The sequence below is a fragment of the Corylus avellana genome, chromosome ca2, assembly GCF_901000735.1.
Source record: "Corylus avellana chromosome ca2, CavTom2PMs-1.0".
NCBI classification, from domain to species: Eukaryota; Viridiplantae; Streptophyta; class Magnoliopsida; order Fagales; family Betulaceae; genus Corylus; species Corylus avellana.
In genome coordinates, this window is record NC_081542.1 from 42,083,192 (window position 1) to 42,100,910 (window position 17,719).

The 17,719-nt window shown below is 34.5% G+C and overlaps 2 protein-coding genes and 1 pseudogene across 2 annotated transcripts in view; all 3 read right to left on the reverse strand.

The window, feature by feature from the left end:
• Positions 1 to 2,055: 2,055 nt before the first annotated feature.
• On the reverse strand, positions 2,056 to 2,989 carry LOC132169822 (extracellular ribonuclease LE-like). Its single transcript, XM_059580780.1, has 3 exons — positions 2,753 to 2,989; positions 2,408 to 2,618; positions 2,056 to 2,312 (listed from the first exon to the last, which is right to left on the reverse strand). Exons 1-3 carry the CDS (start codon positions 2,987 to 2,989, stop codon positions 2,056 to 2,058), a joined length of 705 nt encoding a protein of 234 aa, XP_059436763.1.
• A 3,343-nt stretch (positions 2,990 to 6,332) lies between these two features.
• LOC132169823 (uncharacterized) lies at positions 6,333 to 8,839 on the reverse strand (annotated as a pseudogene).
• Positions 8,840 to 10,818: 1,979 nt separating this feature from the next.
• LOC132172635 (probable 2-carboxy-D-arabinitol-1-phosphatase) overlaps positions 10,819 to 17,719 on the reverse strand; it is an 86,679-nt gene continuing 79,778 nt past the window's right edge. Inside the window, exons 5-6 of the mRNA XM_059584169.1 lie at positions 15,775 to 15,870; positions 10,819 to 10,891 (exon numbers count right to left, since the gene is read on the reverse strand). Coding sequence (XP_059440152.1) covers positions 15,784 to 15,870 — 87 coding nt within the window. The 3' untranslated portion in view covers positions 10,819 to 10,891; positions 15,775 to 15,783. The remainder of the gene's footprint in view (positions 10,892 to 15,774; positions 15,871 to 17,719) is intronic.

The following is a 17,719-nucleotide window of genomic DNA, read 5'->3' on the forward strand; positions in this document are numbered from 1 at the left end:
GAGGGGGACGACTAATGGTCTATTTACTGTTAAAAGTGCCTATCATATGGCAAAGGAGAAGGACCTGCAGATGAAGGCAGGGAGCTCCACCACTATGATCAAACATGAGTTTTGGAATACCCTGTGGAGGCTACAAATTTCAAATGCTGAAAAAAATTTTCTCTGGAAAGCATGCCATGAGATTCTCCCCACCAAGGCCAATCTTTACAAGAGAAAGGTAACCAAGGATGATTTATGTCCCATGTGCAGTTTGGCTGCGGAGACGTGCTTCCACGTCCTGTGGGATTGCCCATCGGCGAGAGACGTATGGAGTGTGAGCATGAGAAAATTTCAGAAAAGCTCCTTCTCGGGACCAACTTTCGGTAATGTGGAGACATGTGGTGCCGATGAAATTGTTCTCTTTGCAGGGTTGTCATGGAGGGTGTGGTTACGACGGAATGAAGTGGTCCATGGAGGTCCTTTTACACATCCAAATACCTTGGTACATCAGGTGATGGTCCACCAAGCCGAATTTACTGCAGCTAAGGAAAATTCACGGGAAACCCAGTTCCCTACTGTGGGACCGGTTGTGCGATGGACTGCTCCACCAAGGGGATTCGTGAAATGCAATTGGGACGCTGCCATTTGCCCCAAAAAAGGTCTGGTAGGAATGGGGGCTGTAATCCGAAATTCTGAGGGAGGGATTGTGGCTGTTCGGAGTAAGGTCCTAGAAGGGCGACTAGATCCTTGGGCTGCAGAAGCTTGGGCAGGGGGTCAAGCTCTCAGATTCGGTATGGAGTTGGGTTTGAATCACTTTGTTTTAGAAGGAGACTCAAAAGTGGTAGTAGATGCTATCAACTCTGGGGCCTCTAACTGGAGCAAAGTGGGGCATCTAGTGGAAGACATCCACGTGATGTTAATAGAGTACTCTCAGTGGAAAGTCCAGGCCGTGGGACGTGCAGCTAATATGGCTGCACATTCTATTGCTCGAATGGCTATTAGGGAGGGATTTGGGGGAACTTGGAGGGATTCTTTCCCAGAATGTATTCATGCGATTGTCAGGGAGGAGAAATGTCTCCTTCTTTCAGACTGATTTATATATGAGATACTGAATTCTTATCAAAAAAAAATATGATTAATTATTGAGCCCGTAATTATGATGCATATAGATCGAGATTATGAAAAAATCAAAAAGCATAGCATTAAATTCATATGGTCCCAAAATGTATATCTGCGGGCATTTAATCATTTTTATTAAATTACGTTATCAATGATGTAATGTATTAATATTGTAGTTTTATTCCTTCATTAATTATTATGTGCACAGTGCACAAACATAGAATTAAGGTGGGTATAGACGTGTAGGGTAATTGAATCAAATTAATATTTTTCTCATATATATATATATATATATATATATTTGAAATTAAGGATTTTTCTGATATTGTTAACCAGTGCATTTATTGATGCAATTCATTGTTAATCAAGATGGATCGGAGCATTAATTACTCATATTTGGTTTTGGTTTCTCCTTCCGCTTCCTTATTGCCACAATGCCATTCAATGCATATATATAATTCTTACAGCTAGTTATTGAAAATTCTGCGAGAAGAAAGAAATAAAGACTTAACTTGGAAAGCAGTTTTGTAATATTTGTATTAGAAATTAAATAAAAATAATATATACAATATGATTCGCTCAATTATTGTTTAAGTAAAACCAATTAATTAATTATGTTGAGTAGTGAATTAATCTGTATATAAGAATATAATAATTAGTTAAACAATGAAAGAATATTGAATATTATTATATATAATTATATCATTTTTTTTAATTGTATAAGAGCTACCTAGCTAGTCACGTATATATATATGATTCATGTTAAGCATAAATTTGTCATGAGATTGGCCCATGTGATACAATAAATCGAAATTGCCAAAATAATGAAATCCAGGCTCTTCTTATTATAATTAGTAGGTAGGTAACAATTGAAGAAGAAAAGATCTCAAAGGCATGCATTTGGGAAGAGGAAGAGCACTATCTACATTGGAAAGCACTATCTACATTGGAAATGTATCATGGAAGAGGAAGAGCATACACGCCCTTAGGACCACATGGCCGAATACTACTCTTCGATGTACAGTTTATGAATTGAAGTCCAGTGTTGTCGGTACAGAACCATATCTCATGTATCTGAGCCACCTTGTTCTGTCCACTCAAGTCGAAGTTGCATATAATGTGCATTTCCAGTGGCCGGCCGAGTTTCAAGCCCACTGCAGCTTGTATGGCACTCTTGAAGTACTGAACTGTATATTTCTTACCAATACTAATCCCTGTTATAGAAAATTAAAGAGAAAAGAAAATAAGTAGGAGTTTTCTTTAGAAAAAGAAAGAAAAGAAAGAAAGGAGAGATTAATGAAAAATAAACCAGCTGCATGATTGAGCTCCTGAACCAGCTGGAGAACTCCGAGATCATTGGCCCTATCAACAGCTATTTTAAGGTAATCATGTTGAGTGAAACTGGTAAAGGCTCCATGTTGATCCCATTCGTGCTTCCAGAATATCTCGTTAGGCATTGTGACTGTTAATCCAGGCCAAATTTGTTGCATTGTTTGGTAGAGAGCTGGGTCACTTTTCACCTGCATGCATGACAAATAACAAATTAATTAATTATAAGAATATTGCATGTAAAGTTGAACATATATAATAAGAAATTGAAATTTCCCGAAAGTACTAAAACAGAAATATATATAGGTATGCGAAACATAGTTACTTGAACATTGTCGAATGGTTGTTTGACAGGAGGAGGAGGGATTGGGGCGCCATTGTTCATCTCTTGCCATAAGCCATGGATAGTGAAGTGGTTTGGAACATTTGTGCAACTTATGCGAGCTCCTGAGTTGCAGAAGGACTTCGGCCATTCTATAGTGAGGTAGTAAAAATCAATAGCCAACGTTCCAGCTTGAAAACACAAAGCACAAACTAGCAAGCAAGCAAAAACTAGCTTCATTTTTTTAAATTACTCTCAAGACGTTGCTTAAGTGATCCATCTAGCACTTACATATATAGATGAATTGGCATTAAAGCAGTCAAAAAATTTGGTGTGGCAGTTGGGGTAGATGAATTGAATTATGTAATTGAACGTTCTCTATCTTAATTAAGTCAATTACATATTAGTTGGCTTAATTAGCAAGTGGTAGCTTATTCAGCTGATGTTAGAGTTTGCTATTGAAAAATAGTTATTTTAACTCCAACTTCGTAAAAGATTGAAGTTTTAAAAGACTAAGAAAATATATATATATATATATATATATATATATATATATATATATATTGTAAGATAAGCAAATATTAATGTTTAGTCTATATATATTTTGATCAATTAATGGATTTGCAATCAACAAACATTTTTTTATATATATATAAAAATGGACAAATATACTTTGGCTCCATGGACTGAGAACTATGAAAATACATTAAACTATTTCACTTTGTTGCAACTTAGCCCCATCTGTCGGTCTTGAGCGTTATGTTGGACAGGAAACCAATTTTAACCAGAATCTTCCTAAACTACCCTTAATTTGACCATTTCAAAACCAATTTTACCCTTCGTAATTATGAATTGGTAAAAATAAAGACTACTAAATTTTTGTTTAGAAAAAAAAAAAAAATCTATGGTCCCCATGTGCAATGTATATTGGAGCCACGTCACTTTAAAAAATATTTGTTTTTAACTTTATTAAACAAAAAATGAGATAAAAAATTTATGCGTGACCGAACCACCCCAGTTTTTATTTGGAAAAAATCTAAAATAAATCTTGGTGTCATACCATCATTTTAAATATCTTTTCAATTTTTTTTTTTCAGTTTTAATATATATATTAAAAAAAGTTGTGACATTTATAAAAAAGTTCTAATATCAAATTTTCATTCAATTTTAAGATATATTATCTAGAAAAGAACGGTCCAATCAAACAAGATGTGTTTCTCCATGAAAGGCATTTAATTAAAGATAACATGACGACTATGATGTTGATGGTTGATCCGCTAGCTTGATGTGGCTTGGGGTAGATGAATTTAATGAGGGCAGATGGACGAAATAATGATGAAGAATATTTGAAGAAGAAAGCAACAAGAAATCGATAGGAATATTTGTTGTGGTTAAGGAATAAAGACTACGCTAACAACTATCACTTTTGCTTCACCCATTTATCTTTGATTAATTCTATAATTACTTTATTTATTTATTTTTTGTGAAGATTTGATGATTTTATTCTTAACATTGAAACTACATATATATTTTCTAAAGTATTTTATTTCTCACGGGGATTTTAATGCTTTTAATTGCATTAATGTCATCTAGTTGGCATTTTATACCCCTGCAATGCAAATGAAGATGGGTTTTGGCGTCATCCAACTTCCTTATTTTATTTGGATGTAGTAATATTAGAGACAATCCTTTTATTTTGCTTTTATCTTTTTAAAACCAATTTTACCCTTTGTAATTATTAATTGGTAAAAATAAAGACCACTATATTTTTGTTTTTAAAAAAAACCAAGGTCCCCATGTGCAATGCATGTTGGAGCCGCATCACTTTAAAAAATATTTGTTTTAACTTTTATTAAAAAAAAAAAAAAAATTACGATAAAAAATTTAAGGGTGACTGAAGCACCCCAGTTTTTATTTGGAAAAAATATATTTTTTTTTTGTTAACTTTTACTAAAAAATAAATCTTTAAATTTTTTTAATATCTAAAAAAAGAAAAAAAAGTTTTAAGATGTCTCTGTCTTCCTCTTCTTCTCGTCCTTCAAATTCCCTTATTTCATTTCACAATTGTCATACATGTCAAACAGTCCCAATTTTCATATCAAGGATCATAATTTCAAGGAACACGCCGCTTGGTGTATGTATACGATATTTTCTTATACAAACCATCAATTTACAACAATTATAAATCAAAATCAAAACCGAAATCCCCAATTTTTATGTATAAGAACTCTAAATTTTGAAATTTCTCAATTTAGTCAAACCCATTGCAATTTGAATGAACCTACATGTAATTCTATATAGACTCATTCATTACTTTTGAAACATTAGAACGAAATAATGAAAATCTCCAATTTCATCATCTTAGAACCCTAATTTTAAAAATTCTCAATCCACAACAATCTAACTAGAATTTTCTCGTCTCCAAGGGGTAACTCAATTGGCTGAGGATCACGCTTCATGAAGCAGCAGTCACTAGTTCGAATCACCCTCATCCCTTTCCCTTTCCTTGTGTGGATATGTCAAAAAAATAAATAAAAAATGCACGTAATTCTAGTATGCATCTTTAATTTTTATAACTAACCATTGTAAGTCAACAATTAAGGTTATAGTCGAGTTGAGCCCGAACTTATTACTAAGTTAGATAACTTGTTTAAACTTAATTTATTTATTTTTGAACGAACTCGAGCTTGGTTACAAGTTACTCAATTTATTTGTTCATTTTATTTATAAAGTAAATATTGTGATTGTTTAAGTTTTTTTTTTTTTTTTTTTTTTTTTCCGTAAATCCATACAAATTATTAGTTAATTAATTAATGTTAAAGATTTTATTGTTGGAGTTAATTAAATAAATTAACTTGAATCTTAAACAATCTAATTTTAAGTCTATATGTTTGTCTGTGCATATATATTTATTACACACATACACACACAAATATTTATATCAAGGCTCTCAATTACAATAATTCAAACTATATCTATTACATTGCAAAGAGAGTTTTACTTTATTACAGATGCTTTTACTCTCTTTATCTTACAAAGAATTAGTGCCTTGAGCAAATAGGGAAAACAAATCACCCATGTACATGGGTGATTTACCGCAGGTAGATAAATAGATAGATAAAGAGTTACAGCAGAACGACACCATGAAAACTAGCTAGGCTATATTTCTCACAACTCTGTTCATTATTTTTCATTTCCACGTACATGAAACGGCTGCATGTGTGATAATCTCTTAAGAATTTTGAGAATTACATTACATCCATGTCTACATGGCTTGTCCATAACAGGGAAAGATCTCAGAGCACGCTTGATGGTAGGCAAAGTTGCGGTCTCATCTATGTTCCTGATAGGCAGTGGTGGAGCCAGACGTTTCAGAATGTAGGGGCCGTAAAAAAAAAATTCCGTGTCCTAAAAATTTTTTTCACACTAAAAATTTTTTGCATCACAAAAAATTTGGTAATTCACACAATATATGCATCACAAAAAAATATCTATAAAAATTCATAAATATGTGCTCAAATTGATATATTAAAAATATCACATGTCGGCACTACATCAAAAAGACAGAAATACAAAAAAGTGTCTAGAACTGCACTTTACGGTCTTTTAGAAGTACAAAATCAAGTATTGAATCTAAATCAAAGCTCTCAGCAATTTCCCTTTCAATATAAAAAACTAAGCTATTTGCAATAAAATCATCCTCAATTTTGTTGCGTAGTCATGTTTTAACAATTTTCATTGCTGAAAATGCTCATTCGGTAGTTGTTGTAGACACTGGAAGAGTCAAAATAAGACGAATCAATCTATCAATAAGATAGTATGTCTTTGATTTTTCTGTCTTTGCCAATCCTTGGCATAATTCTGCAACAGAAGACAAATTTTGTAATGTCGGATCGGTATGGACATCAGATTCAAAATACCTCAACTGATATCTCAAATTAATTTTCTCTTGCTCAGAAAAATCAAGAGGATAATACTTGTCCACAAGGATACATATATCGTCAATTTTGAAGGATTTATAAGCATCTTTTGGATCTAAAGCAAAGATAAGTGTCAAAAGTTCCATCACTTTTTCACCAAACCTACTATCAAGCTCTTGCAATTAAAAGTCGATAGCAATATTGAATATGTCAAAATGATAATGATGCTCCACTGTAATGTAATTCTTTTGATTACGACCTCGACCTTCAATATAACGAGCACTCAAATCCGGAATGTCAATTTCAGATTTCTTGCAGAAAGAGACAATGTTCTCAAGCAAATTATCCCAACCATCATCTCTCAACTTTTGGATAAGTTTCTTCGCAATAGAAACTGTATGAATAGCATTCAAAATGTCTAGAGATTTTTGCTGCAAAATTTGACAAAGAACATCAGTAATGCCCATGAGTTCCTTCATTAAATGTAAAATAAATATGAACTCGAAGGATGTAAGTATTTTATAAGCAACCTTAGCATCTCCTCGTTGAGAGTAAGTACCTCCTTCTCTTTGAACATCTTCAAGCACTGTACAAGTAGCATCAAACATCCTTATCATGCTACAAATAGAATTAAAATGAAAACCCCAACAAGAATCACCAGCTCGCTTCAAAGTGCCAATTTGGTTAGCCCCTTTTCCAGTTTCAAGCTCACCAATAGCTTGCATATGTGCAATTTGTGTTGCATGAACAACTTGTAGTAGATCATGACGTTTACATGAAGCACTGGCCACATTGATAATAAAATTCAAATTTGTGAAGAACACATGAACAGAATCCACCTCTCTAGATGCAGCAACTAATGCTAATTGTAATCGATGAGCAAAACAATGAATATAGTATGCACAAGGACAATCATTAAGAAATAATGCTTGCAATCCTTTTCATTCATCACGCATGTTACTAGCACCATCATATCCTTGTCCATGGATATTTTAAATATCAAGGAGATAACGAGAGAGAACATCAGATATTCCATTCTTTAGAGTCAATGCCGATGTGTCTTTAACATGAACTATATCAAAGAAACGTTCTTGTATAAAACCATCTTTGTCAACAAATCTCAAAACAATAGCCATTTGCTCTCTCTTAGACTCATCTCATGCTTCATCAACAATAATATAAAATTTAGAGTCTCCAATATCTTCACGAATTTTATTTCGCATTTTACTTGCAATGACATGCAAAATCTCATTTTGAATTGTATGTGAAGTATACTTTGCAGATTGTGGAGCATTTTCCAAAACAACACTTGCAACTTTCTCATTATATGATGCCAAAATTTGAATCATCTCAAGAAAATTACCTCGATTTTTTGAATTAAGAGTCTCATCATGACCTCTTAAAGCACATCCTTGAAATGTAAGCCACCGAGCAACATCAATAGAAGTTTTCACACGAAGTCGATTATTTAGAATTTGTTCGGTACTTTGTGCATTCAATACTTTATCAATATGTTGTATTTGATTTCGCAAATCCTGACAATTTTTCACAGCATTATTGTGAGGTGAACAAGGATCCTCCCCAATATGACTCAAAAAGGAACAATTTTTTCCATCATGAACCTTTTTCCAACTTCTAAATCCCTTTATAGTAAATACATCCCATCCAGGAAGTCCAAGTGCTTTCGTAGAAAAAAGATAACATGGTAGACATATGCAGCATCCGTAGAACGAGAATACTCAAGCCAAGTTGAAAATTGTGTGAACCAAGAAGATTGAAAGCGACGAGGGTGCTTTTCTAGTCCAGAAAGTGAATATTGTTCCTTTCGAAGAATAAGTTGATGTGGACCATATTTCAAATAAGCCCACCTTATTTCATCCCGTTGATTGACTGGATAGTCCCACATCAGAGGACGTAATCCTGGATCACGTTCTATAGAAGAAATATCAACTTCATCAACATTATGTGTGGATAATTCAAAATGAACCTCTTGTGTCTCTGCAATTAGAGCTTCTCCGCAAGGATGTTCTTCATCTTCAACCCTTGAAGATTTAAGATGACGCTCATCGAGATTTGAAGTTCTAGTATTAAGATCAAACGGTGTATTACTTTTCGAACTGTCGGCTTTTTTCCTTTTAAAGAATGAATCAAGAGTTTTAAACTTTGACATGATGCATGAACCTAAAATTTTCAAGTTAAATCACAACCCCGTAAGATAGACGATCGAATTACCAATATACATTACCGATATAGAACAAATGCAACTATTTATGATGAGTAGTACCACTAACATGTATTATTCTCTTAATTTGATCAAAGCCTAAAGAGGCTAAACAGTAACACAACAACAATTTTTGCTCAGTTTCAAGCTTTCAAACTTTCAGTTATGCTACAATTTTTGCCGTATTGTTTAATTCTTCTACATCAAATTGATGTCTATTTATAATGATTAATGGGTACCACTAACATGTATTATTCAATTTTTCTTAATTTGATCAAAGCCTAAAGAGCCAAAAAGGCTAAACATTATCATAACACAGCAACAATATAACACTTTCAGGAATCAGAATAAAAAAAAAAATTAAGCAAATTCTTGGGATACCTATCTCAGTGTTTCCGGTAAAAATCCAATCTCCCAATGGACCCAATCCAATTTGTCAATCTGACTAGTGACCACCTATTTTCTTCCCTGAAAATCCATTACATCCATTAAACAATATCATATCACTTTCAGTCTTTCAAGAATCAGAATAAAATAAAAAAATAAAAAAAAAAAAAAAAAATTAAGCTTGGAATACCTACGGCCTACCTCTATTTCTGGTAAAAATTCAAGCTCCCAATGAACCCAATCCAATCTGACCAATGACCACCTATTTTGAGTATTTTTTGCCCTGAAAATACATGACACCCATAACCCATTAAGCCTTAAGGAGAAAAAAAAAAAATCAAGGTTAAATATATAAAATTAACCCTAAATAAATTTTAAGGAACAAAAAATGCAAAACCCATCTAATCTCCAAAGCGTTACTGCCTGTGACTGTGACTGTGAGAGAGAGTGATTGAGACCTACAGGCTTGAGAAATGAGAGGGACTGTCAGACTGAGGGCAATGAGGTGAGGGGGAGAGCCGGAGAGAGGGAGAAGAGGAAGGTGCGTGTGAAATTGAGATTTGAGAAAAGGGGAAACAAAATTTTTTTTAATATATAATATGGGACCCTGCAGCCACCAAAGGCCCAAAAGCAACATAAACTAATTTTATTTTTTAAAAAAAATATGGAGGGGCCAGCCGGCCAGCTGCATGAATTGGGCCTTATTTAGAAAAAAACAAATGAGCTCTTTTAGGAGAATGGAGGGGCCCAATTTAGAAAAAAACAAAAACCATAACCTAAACAAATGAGCTTTCAGTTTTCTCAACAAATTAATGATGAACCAGAACCTAGACAATTTTTTTTTCAAAAAATCTTGGGGGGACCACGGCCACCTCTGGGCGAGATGTGGCTCCGCCACCGCTGATAGGGTTGCCAACCCAGTTCGGTTTTTCGGTTTTTTGCCAAAACCGGGAACCGAAACCAGGGTACCCCGGTTCTTGGTTTTGGGAAACTGGAACCGGGAATTGGGTCCCAGTTACCGGCCGGTTCCGGTTTGTACCCGGTCCGGTAATTGGTTTTTCAAGAAAATTATTTTTTGGGCTTATTTTAGGTATTTGGCCTAAAATAAGCTCTTTTTTTTTTTTTTTTTCATAAGTTGGCTCATTTTTTAAAAAATCTATTAGTCTTTTTGTCCAAATTAAAGGGGCTTTGTTGTAATTGTTCCAAATAATTAAAAAATAAACCTAAAAAAGCCCAACAATCTTAAAAAATCAATGTTTTTGCATGTATGGGCCTAAGAAATAAAAATTCAATTTTTTTTAAATACCCTAAAAATCGTTTTAAATTAGGTACATAAAGAAAACATTAAAACAATAAAAAGTAAAAACAAGCATGTAAGCAAACCAACATGCACAAGAAATAACCCCCTTACTACAACAATTCAAAACCCAAAAATAATAATAATAATAATAATAATAATAAAACAAGTATTTAAATAATCTACCAACCAAAAGAAATACCCCTTACAATAAAAATAGTTCATAAACATATTACAAAGACAATATTACGCAAGCTTCAAAAATTATCAAATCATCCAGCATGTCACACGAGCTTTAGAAATCATCTAGCTATATCCTGTGAATAAAACAACAAACAACGTTAAGAATGGTTAATATTAAAATCATGGCATTTTAATATCATAATATATAAAATGTCAAACTATGAAAACATAGTAAATAATAAAAAGTAATGAATTTATAATCATTTAGTTACTATGCTCATCATAGCTTTCCATTCCCATAAACTTCTGCAGCTCCTCAATGTTATTTGGGCAGCTCTTTAACCAGTCTTGTGTGCGAATCAAGGCCTCAACTGTAAATGGAGATAATGAACTCCTAAATGAATTTAATATACGTCCTCCATTGCTGAAGGCAGACTCAGATGCAAATGTGGAAATAAGAATGGCTAATACATCACAGGCTACCTCTGCGATAATAGGATATTTGAGTACATTAACCTTCCACCAAAGTAAGATATTAAAATCTTAGGTTGTTGCTTCACAACGATCAGACAAATATCGATCGACCTCTGACTTACACTCCAAGTCGTTCTCTTCTTGGTGTTGGGAGAACACCTTCAAAAATTTCACATCTTGATCCTCCAAGTCTTCATCATCAACATTTGAAAAAGTAGGAGTTGAACTTTTTATACCTACATCAGAGTTAGATAACCCATCTCCCCATGAAACAAATTGTATTGATCCCACAAACGGTTCACGAGCGAGTCCACAATTTCCTCGATAAATTTTGCCCAATCAACTTCATTGCATCTTCTCAACCAAAATACTAATCCCTTCATCTTGGAACGTGGGTCAAGAATAAAAGCCATATATAACAATAAGTTAATCCTCTTCACAGTCTTCCAATACTTATCATACTTTGTTTTCATATCAAAACTCACTAAACTAAGGATAGGATTATCACTACAAATACCATCTTTGAATAATACAAAGTATTTTGAATAATACAAAGTTTGATGAAATATGAGTTGGAGGTGACATTTTTTGAACTAGAGAACTTCAATGTAGCATCATAAAAAGATTTCAAAAACCTCACAAATAGCCTAGCATTTTCCCACTCAATAGAGCTAGAGGCAACAAAATGATTACTCTCATCCTCCTCAAGTAGGGCAAAAGCTTTTTCATATTTCTCAGCGGAGCTCAACATTAAGTATGTAGAATTCTATCTTGTTTGAACATTTAGACATACCATCTTCGTACATGTAATCTTTTTTAGCTCTATACATGATTTAAACTTTGTCATTCTCGCCGGTGAGGACCTCACAAATTTTACTGCATTCCTTATATTAGAAACATAAGCACCCAATCCTTTCAACCCTTCAGTTACAACAAGATTTAAAATATGAGCGGCACACTGCACGTGAAGAAATTCACATCCCAAAACAGAATAAGGCTTGGCCTTTAACCTCCTTTTCAAAAACTTAACCATCTCATCATTGTTTGTAGCATTATCAACAGTAATAATGAACAAACTATCAATCCCCCACTTCATCATTGTACTCTCCACCAATCTTCCAAGATCATCACCTATATGTCTAGAAATCATGCCAAATTTGATTATTTTCTTATGCATTATCCAATCATAGTCTATGAAGGCAACGATAACAACTATGTAGTTCAAATTTTGAAGAGATGTCCATGTATCAGTAGTTATGCAAACCCTTTTCCCGCTCAAAACATTTTTTAACTTAAGTTTTTCTTCTTCATATAGTTTCATGCAATCTTTTTGTAGAGTATTGCGACTTGGTACAATGAACCTTGGTCCAATTCCATTCATCAATTCTCTAAACTCATCACTCTCTACATACCTAAAAGGCAAATCCTCTTTGATGAAATACCGCACAACCAAATTTCTTAAATAAATCAGATCATACTTCACAAACCCTACTCCTTGACTGCCTTCTATTGTAGTCTTAAGTGGCATTTGCAACAAAGTTTGATCTTTGGGTATATTCGATTTTCTAAGTGGAGAGGTCGAACATCTAGTGGTACGGTGGCTTATCATGCCTGAACTACCATTTTTCCAGTGACACCCTAACACTTTATTGCAATAATCGCACATTGCCTTAGGGTTGTTCTTATCAACTGGTTCTATTTTTTTTGAAGTGATCCCATACAACAGATTGATTCACCGATGGTTTTCTGGATAGGTTCGTTTGTGATTGCAAGGTATTTGTAGATGAAGTTGGATTGGTTCCAGAATTATCACATTCCAATTGCATAGTAGGACTATTTGTCTCCTCTATCTATTAAAAGTGTTTAGATGTTATACACTAAAGTGAACAATATATTATACACTAAAGTGAACAATATATATAAATATTACAACAATAAATATAAACTACCAAATACATATATATATATATATATATATATATATATATATATATATATATATATATATATTTCTTTGTTTTCCATTTTTCCTACTCTCCAAACTGACTGTCTGAAAATTTCAACTTAGTAAAATAATAGGCCAAAATTACACCATGTTCTCCGCTGCTCATCGTCCCACTTCCACCAAATCCGAAATTGCAGTGCCCCAAATTAAACAAGCCCATCACAAATTTAACGAACATGCATGTAAATGAAGTAATGAACACTAAAAAGTTGAGTAGATTAAATCATATCCACTAAAACCAAGCAAAACAAAAAAATTTCCATGGATCAACAGAGAAAATATCAAAGAAAATATCAAAGAAACCCATAAATAAAAAGTCCAGACTTGGCTGCTAGTGTTCATTGCTCGGCTGACAGAGCGAGAGATGGAGATGAAGCGAGAAATGGAGGCGAAGTGAGAAACGGAGAAAGAGAGAGGCCGAATGGGTGTGAGAAATGTTTGAAATGAAGATTCACCAAATGGGTGTTGTACTGTTGTGAAATGAAGAGGGGGAAACAAGAAATGGAATGGCCGAATGGGTGTTCACTGAAGGGGAGAAGTAAAATGAAGAAGAGAAGAGAAGAGAAAATGGAGAAGAGGAGGCTTGCGGCGTGACTCATGAGAAATGAAAATGAAGGGGAGAACTAGAGAAGTGCTAAACCTAAATCTAAGTGTAAAAAATATTAATATATAAATATAATAATATATAAATATTATTAAATAAAATGGAAACCCGGTAAAAACCGTGTACCGGAACCGGAACCGGGTCCTCGGTTTCCCGTATCCGGTTCCATTTTCCCAGTAATTTTTGACACCCCTAATACTTCCTGATGATCATACTAGTTAGTCATGAGATCCGTGTTGTACTAGAAAATATTACAACTTGGAGCTCACTGATAACGAATGTGTTGAAGGGAAGTTCAACCCATATTTGCTTGCTTCAAGCAGGTGATGACGATGGTGGTGGTTGTTATACATGGTGGAAATGGACTTCAATGGGTGTGAAGAAGTTTCTCCATTATCAGAATGCACAAAATGATGTGGCAGCCGATTGAGAGCATCAAAGAGGGTTGTCAACAGGATATATAGCGTGTAACGCTGTTTGCGTTTGTTTCCAGCTAGTATTACTCTAGAGCAAGAAGGTGGTTTTGATGAAGTACATCAAGAGGTGCATAAGCTATGGAGAGGGGATAGGAAAACACCATAGTTAGGGAAAGCCCAACATTCTTCCTCCCTATTAGTTCTTGTGTTGGCTTAATTCAGTTCGAAAATGCAAATGCTGCTGTTCACGGGCTCAAACACTGATACAAAATGCTCAAAATCCAATCTCCACCGTTCATAATGTAGATTCATGTGTTGTGAACGTCCCTGCAAAATTGTAGCTCAATCGGAAGACAAACGCCCATCGATCGGAGCTATTGATCAAGGCTGGACAGCATTTCCAAAATGCGGTTTCACCCATTGCATGCCCTGTCTGGACAGGCCTTCCTCGGGTCCAGACCGCATTTCCAGAAACCTTATTTTTGCTCCGCAAGGCCTTGTCTGGACAGCCCATTAACCTGTCCAAACATCCTGTAAGTTTTATGCCCAAAAACGTCATTTTAAGTGGGTTAGGTCTAGGGTTTTGTCGGGGGTATATATACATCTTTATAAAAGACAGAGGCACGAATTTTCACCCCCAGAGAGTTCGTCAGAGGCTGTGCTAAGAGAGATCATATGTGGTGAGCGTTAAATTGAATCGCTTAGAGTTTTAGTTATTCCTTTGATAAATCTACGGTTGAGAAGTCTATCGAAGTTCCAGTAAAAGGAAATTATGTAGAAGAATTGTGCCAGATGTTCTGGAAAGGGCTACTGCGGTAGAAGTCAAGTGGGTCGCTTGTCGTGTGCAAGGAAGTGTCAATTGCAAATGTTTTGTAATCCTTCTTGTATTCCTTATTCTTCTTATAGTGGATTAATTTTCTGGATTTGACTGCCCCGGAAAGGTTTTACATTTAGAGAGTTCTCTAAATGGTTTCCTCTTCGTAACCAAATATCTGTGTTCTTAAATGTTCATTACATATCTGTATTAGGTTGAATATTAATTGTTAGGTTAGATCTTATTCCGCATAATCTTTGTGAAACACCTAGACATTTGAATATGTGTCATTTGGAGTTGTATTTTAGGTTTTTCACTCCTTACAACAGCCCCTCTCTGTCAAGGGCTTTGTGGTGGAGGGGTTGGGTTTTACTGTTAATTCTAAGGGAAGGTTTAGGGTTCGGACTCGAACCTTGTATGCAATGACCGCAGCTGTCTTGTAAGACAAAGTCCGATATTGAACTCTTTTACATATGGTCTTTGTCGTTTTTTGTTTTTTGTTTTTTGTTTTTTTTTTTTGTGTTTTTTTTGTTTTTTATGTTTAATAAAGTAATTTTTGTTGTTGTTAGGGGGTTTATGTAATGTTAGGAATGCGAGTAAATGAGCGTGGTAATGTTTGGAATGTGAGTAAAAAGGAGCTGCTGCAATTGATGAAATTTGCACTTTGACTTCTTAGTTTGAACCGTCTCAAGGTGGTCACTGACCTCATGACATCACCATCTTGATCTTGATGCCATGCCCGGTTTGCTTGTCATTTGTTTGACCATAGCATGAGAATCAAGAATGCTTTCAAGTCCATCCTGCAAAAACAAATCTTTTGTCATAATCATAGTGCTGAAGAAGCTAGCATGCGAAAAAGGTAGACAATAGAGCAACAAGCCAAAAAACCGAAGTTCATTTGCAATCAAAACTAACTGATTCTCTTATGTGGTAACCGGGAGACCCTTGTGAAGTCCCTGATTTAGCGGTTAGTGGTACATAAAATGATGAATATAGTTAGCTCTCTTTAGAAGCATGTACTTGAAGTTTGAAATAGAAAGAAACAGTGCATTTATAATTAATTGCATAAATTTATCATTTATGGAATGATAAAGGTACATCCATCTTCACCATCACACAATGTTTCTTAAAATTCTTGTTTTTGGGAATTGCTCTTATTTCACCAAAATGAATTGCTTCATGTCATAAAGTCATTTTCATTCTCTCCTCATAAAAGATATCAATGCCAATCTCCTAATATTGTGCACAATATTAGATATTTAAGTAGATATATCAGGAACCATGTCATTGAGGAGAGAAATAATGTGAAAAGGATGGACATTTTTTTCTTACAGAACAAGGGTAGCACTAGGAAAAAGTTTGAAATGAAGGCCTTCTGTAGAAGTGAGTGAATATAGCTATAGAGTAAACAAGGGGTCAAGATCATGTCTGTTGTGCGGTTACTATCTCTTATTCTTAGGGTGTAAACTTGCATCTCTACTAGGTTTTGCATCAGGTATGCCCACAAAAGCGTATTAGGCCACCAATGGCAATTAAAAAACATAATGGCTTACATGCAAAAAAGAACAGTTTTGCAGGCATTTTCACTTCAAAAATGGGAGAAAATTATGGTCATCAGGTTTTCCTTTTTCTTTGTTTGTTTTCCTTCTTTCCAGGTCTTCCTTTTTCAATTTAGATATTTCATCTCACGTAATCCACCAAACAAAACATCTTTACATAGTATGCTAATAACGTATGCCAAAAGAACCCCTAAGGTAATTTGAACCTAGGTTTCAAAAGAAACTTAGGTTTGTAGGTATGATCAAACCTACAAACAAAACATTTTGCAGGCATTTTCTTTAATATTTTGAACATTAAATTTGAAAACAACTACCTGAAAAGATTCATATTTATATTACATGTCTTGTTATCTAAAACTAAACATAGTCTAATAGTTAGCATTCAATGGCTTGACAAACATAAATGTACATGGAACCCTAAACCAGAGAGAGAGCGGGAGAGAACAATCATGATAACAATCTTAATAGTCAAGAATGGTTTCAACCATATTAATTTTGAATCAAGAGTTTTGGATATGCTAACAATGCAATGGAGACGTAAAAGACATTAGTTAAACTAATCAAGAATGGGGGTATATGAAGTAAGCACTTTTTTTTTTTTTAATGATGGGGAATCTCCCCTGGTAGGGCCACTTCATGTACCAACTACGAAGGGCAGACCCCGGACCCGTGTCTTCTTTCTCTGTTCACCCCTCTTTTAAAGAACACACAGAATTGCTGCCACCAAGTTGTGGACCACCTCTCAAATTGCTTATCTGCAGATCCATCTTGAAATTGATTGTAGTTAATCTCTTGAAGCTCAGCATTCAATTTGTCAACAACATTGCTTTTATAGGTAGATACTAAACTCTGCTTAACCAAAATTTGATCCTCGTGCAGATATATTGAACATATTGTGCACATGAGTGTGGACAAAGAACCAATAATGATGCATGATATCAACGCCAAAGGGTATCCACAAATTCATATGAAGCCTTCTATTGTTGTAATGGGGAGCTTATATTTATTTGACTGAAAGTAGAGTTTTCACAACAGAGAATAGCACACCATATGTTTTAAAGAGTATACAGTAATCATTCATGAATGTAAC